The 5,109-nt window shown below is 36.8% G+C and overlaps 1 protein-coding gene across 1 annotated transcript; it reads right to left on the bottom strand.

Annotated features, from left to right (window-relative positions):
- Positions 7-1,435, bottom strand: LOC105156469 (AT-hook motif nuclear-localized protein 26-like). The gene has a single exon (XM_011072609.2). The coding sequence runs from the start codon at positions 772-774 to the stop codon at positions 7-9; it is 768 nt and encodes a 255-aa protein (XP_011070911.1). The 5' UTR covers positions 775-1,435.

Genomic DNA, 5,109 nt, shown 5'->3' with positions numbered 1-5,109 from the left:
GAAGGATCACATTTGCTGCTGATTTTGCGGCGGCTGCCCACCGACGCCGCCTGTCGGCGATCCAAGTGAACCGCCCTGGACTTGAATTGCATTTTCCTCTTCTTCGAGTGGCAATCTTTCATATGCAGCATTGCTAAATGAAGCTGCCATTATAATAACTGGCCCTGATGCAAGTAGCTGTCCCACGACGCTGCCCCCAAGCACCTGCCCCTGTCCGCCGGCCAAATATATCGTCAGCCCGGTGGCTGCCGGAGGAGCTGGTGGCGGAAGAAACGACCCCGCCAACGACAAGATCTCGAACCTCCCGTGTAAAGTCACGACTGCTCCGGGGGCCGCCGGTTGCCTTAGGGTTACATTCGTCACGCTGCCAGTTCCGCTCATAATGCACACCCCTCTCTGGCGGCGGCGGGCAAAGTTCGCAACCCCATCCATGATGTCGCACCCGTCGGAGATTTCCATGACGTGGGTTCGCAGGGCGTTGGCGCTGTCGCGTGTGATGATGATTGGCGGTTTGGGCTTGTTTTTGGACCCGGCGGGGCGGCCTCTGGGCCTTCTGTTGGCGGACATTTCTCCTTCGCCAGAGCCTGCGGCGCCGCTTCCATCCTTGCCTGGAGAATCAGTGCTCTTGCCCTCATCGCGGTTCCGCTTCTGCCCCATGTTCAGGCCACTGGTTTCGCTCTGCTCATCCTCGGAATTCTGGGCCTGGTGGTGGAACTGGTGCTGCAAATTGAAATCCCTCGTGTGAAATGGCGGTGGAAGTGAATGCCCATCCATGTCTTCTTGACGTCCCTTTTCAGCTTCCTGAAACTCCTTGCTTAGATTTGCTGCGAAAAAGCTTGAAATTCGAGTGGAGATTGGGGAATTGATCTGAAGTACAGTAAAGGGTTGCTGAAAAAAGATCGATTAGTGGGAAGGAAATAAAGGAGAGAGGGAGAGTGGACTTTTGGGGTTTCTTTGTTTTTCTCTCTTCTTTTTATTCTATCTTTTGCAGCTCGATCGCTTTCTTGGGGCTCCTTTTTGGGGTTGTTTATTAATGAAACTAGCTACTCATAGTCTTCACCATATAAAGAGAGGGAAAAAAAGATGAGAAGTGGAGTTTTTGGGTGTCACCCACCAAAATTTTGAGCTGAATCCACCATCTCAGCTTCCACTTTCCAGATCCCTTGACGGCGGCGCTATTACTCAGACTCAGACTTTTATACCTAAGTTCTGCTGTGGATGTGCTGTCTGTGGAGGGTTTTCAGAGTGATGAAGTTGGGAGCATCTATGATCTAGCTAGCTAGGTAGATTTGGTAGCATTCTTGGATTTCAAAGGGTTACTTCTGGATTAGGGTTCCATTTTGTATACACACATGTCTACTAGCTATTTACTTACAAGCGGTGTGGACCTCTCTCTCTCACACACACACACACTTCAAAGATAGAGACACAGACAGAGACACACATGTATATATGTATATGTATGTATATATTCACACCTCAGCAAAAATGTTAAGATGATAGTTTCAATTTGTATATATTAATGTAGCTCCGGGGTCCCTTCTCACCAAATTCAACTTCTCTTTGTCCATATGTTTCACAAGGTCTCAATCAACCAGAAAACAAGGGGGCGTTTGTTTTGTCTATGTATGACTATGAGCTTTGCTCTCATCTTACTTCTTACACTGGAGTAGTAGTGAAAGGGCATTGGTTAAGGTTTTTCTGTTTTTTGGAATAAGATGTGTGTGAGAGAGAGAGAGAGAGAGAGGGGGGAGAGAGAGAGAGGTGTACTTATTAATGTAAACCCATATTAAAAAAAAAAAAAAAAACACTAATTTTCACTGTACCAGTAGCTAGCCAGTAATCAAGATAAGGTTTTTAATTAATTTAATTACTCAATATTAATAATGTTCTTGGTTTCTTAAAACATGCACACAGCCTGGAAACTTTTGTATGCAACCGATATAACTACTTCAAACCCACATGACTATGCCATTAACAAAGGGAAAACATTAATTAACTAGTATTTGAATTTCAAATGTGTAGATGGAGTACTATAAGATAAAACACGAGATTGTACTAATTGTAGATTCAGAGATTTATAAATCAGGTGAAGTTACAATAATAATATATATAAGAGTAGGAAAAGTGCAATATGAAATAAATATATATAGAATGTTATTAATTAGAACTTCATCAAAGATCTACGTCGGATTTCTCTCATGTAAAAGGAGTCAACATTAATATATTTATATATATATCTATATAAGAAAGATAAACATATGTGCTTGTGTTTGAAAGTTTTTAAAAAATATGTTTGATTTGTATTTTGCTTTAATTTAAGGGGAAATTTTAACAAAGATCGAATTTGATCGAATTTTAACCAATTATATAGTAAGTGCAACATATTTGCTGTGTGATTGGTGTAACGGTTCAGAAAAAATAACCAATCACATAACAAGTGTATCATACTTGTGATCGATTTGTAGATCAAATCTGATTTGAGGTAAAAAAAAAAATTAGTCTAAGATAGTACATATGGATGAATAGTGAATAAAATTCTTGTTACTATGAACAGTAAACATTTTTAGTTTTTAATAGTGAATTTAGGTGCTTTTTAACCTCAAAGAATGAAATACACCTCATTCTTAGTTAGATGTGAATTTACAATGGTGGAGTGAGTCCACATATATTAGGATTTAAGATGCATAAAAATCAAATTGTAATGTCCTTAAATTAATAAAATAGATTCAGAATTTATTTAAAATTTATATATACTCTATGGAGTTGCTGATACGACCTTTATAAGATATATTCCACCGCCCACATCATATAGATTGATTACGCTGGTCTAATTACTTATTATAAGTTGGATTTCTAAATTTCATATGTTCGGACCAATATATATCTTTGATTGGTATATATATCAAGATTATATATAAGGAATAGTTACACTCTCCATTTATGAGATTTAGTATAATTATGCGTAAACTTTTTATAAAATTTGGAAAACTACATTTAACACTCCTGAGATATGTATCTGTCTAATAAATAAGTTCATTCGTTAGTTAAAATTCACAAAAATTGTTGATATTAACAAAAAATCAGAAAAAAAAAATCTACATTAACCTGTATCGACTAATTACTGACTTATTGTAGGTCAAATAAATTTTTTTATTATCAAATTATTTTCGTACGTCTTCATGTGCTAATACATGTGAAGAGGTATATTTTCACCGTTATAAGGGTAGTTTAGTCCAAAAAAATTTGTTTGACCTGCAATAAGTCAGTAATCAGACAATCGAGGGTAAATATCAATTCTCATTTAGTTTTTTTATGTTAATTTCAACAGATTTGTGAATTTTGACTAACTGATAAACTTATTTATTCAACGAAAGCAAAGTGCTATCACAAAAAATTTACGTATAACCGTAATTATCTCGGTATATATAATTGCTCCGAGTAAAGAGTAGATGTGACCTTATTCATTTCAACATAAATACACATTAATAACTTGATGTTTCTAGTAACATATTTAATGTACAATGCAGCATCATCAGTTGTATATGTGTAAGGCGCCCCTGTTGCATATAATGTAAAGGGTAAGGGGCCAAGAATTTTCATTCAATGTAGATGCGGAGATACATATGACTGCAGATCAAGTAATTATATGCAACAATTAAAGAGACGTAGCTGTCAAAATTAATTGGGTTGGGACTTGACATGCAACATCATGTGTCTGTGACTGTGTCTGTGGAGAGAGAGTGTAGAGAGAGAGAGAGAGAGAGAGAGAGAGAGGGGAGAGAGAGGGGGGAGAGGTTCAATCTTTCCAAGACCCACATGCAGGGTAGGAGCACGGGGGCCTGGAAACTCATCCTTCTATTCTTAATGTTGAAGAGAGGGCCCAGATGGCAGACACGTGTGCTCTCCCCCGCGCTCAGCGGGTCTATTCGTTGAACAATTCTTGATAACTGCTCCTCCTCACCTCACCTGGCCATTGATGTAAAGATGGCTGATTCCCTCAAAGCATACATCTCTCTTTATCCTCCTTATGTTTCCAATGATTTTCATTTCCTCCCCCTTTTTCCCTTTCCTCTTGTCCTCTCTCTCTCTCTCTCTCTCTCTCTCTCTCTCTCTCTCTCTCATTTGCAGATGAAACTAAACTGTATTAATCAAGGGGTTCCATGTGATATCTCACATGGATTTCGAAAAAGTTGTGGGATTTTATTGAAATTTGGATAAATTATGCAACCAGTTGGCAGTGTAAGAGGGGGGATTATGTGTGATGAGGCTTAATTTAACCGACGAAATTGAGATTTTTTAATTGCTGGAGTTGAGGTCTCATGACTTCAAAGTCATGGATTCGAATTTCACCAACGTGTGAGATATTATTCCACTTTAATAGTAGATATTGTTGTACTTTAATAATACGTATTGATTTGATACAATTATGTAATATTGATGATTAGTATATGGTTGTTATAATTGTCGGTTTATTATTAGATATAAATATTTAATATTAATTATTGTAATCGATTTATTCAATAAATTATAATTCATCGTTTTGCACTTAACAAGAAACAGGAAATTTTTTAACCCAAATCGGACAATCAAATTTAATTTAAATAAGAATTTTTCAAGCAGTAAAGACAAGTAATACTCGCTATCGAAACCAAAGATGCGGGCGGGGCCGTCTTATGGGTCAGGATGGACAGATAGGTATTTAGTCATGATCACATAATTTATTTGTGAGATAAAGAGGATGGATAGGTACGTATTAGAATAGTTATCACATATTGCTAATTATTGTCATTTTCAATTTGAGTACTTAGGTACATCATTCACATATCATTATTTGGTTAGCGTGTGATGGTTTTGTACTTAACAATCAAAAGGATTAATTACACTTAAACTCTTTTTAAAAATATAAAATATACTGAACTCTTTTAAAAATGTGAAATTACATTTTTTTCTCAAAAAAATATTAAAATTACACTTACACTTCTTTCGAAAATTCATTGGTTACATCTAAACCATTTTCGTTAGGGCTTGAATGAAAAATACTAACTTTAGCAAAAAAATTACATGAATTTTTAATCTTACCCATATTTAACATCTCATGTAATAGTT

Source organism: Sesamum indicum, linkage group LG1 (genome assembly GCF_000512975.1).
Source record: "Sesamum indicum cultivar Zhongzhi No. 13 linkage group LG1, S_indicum_v1.0, whole genome shotgun sequence".
Taxonomy (NCBI): domain Eukaryota; kingdom Viridiplantae; phylum Streptophyta; class Magnoliopsida; order Lamiales; family Pedaliaceae; genus Sesamum; species Sesamum indicum.
This window is presented reverse-complemented; position numbering and strand designations above follow the sequence as displayed.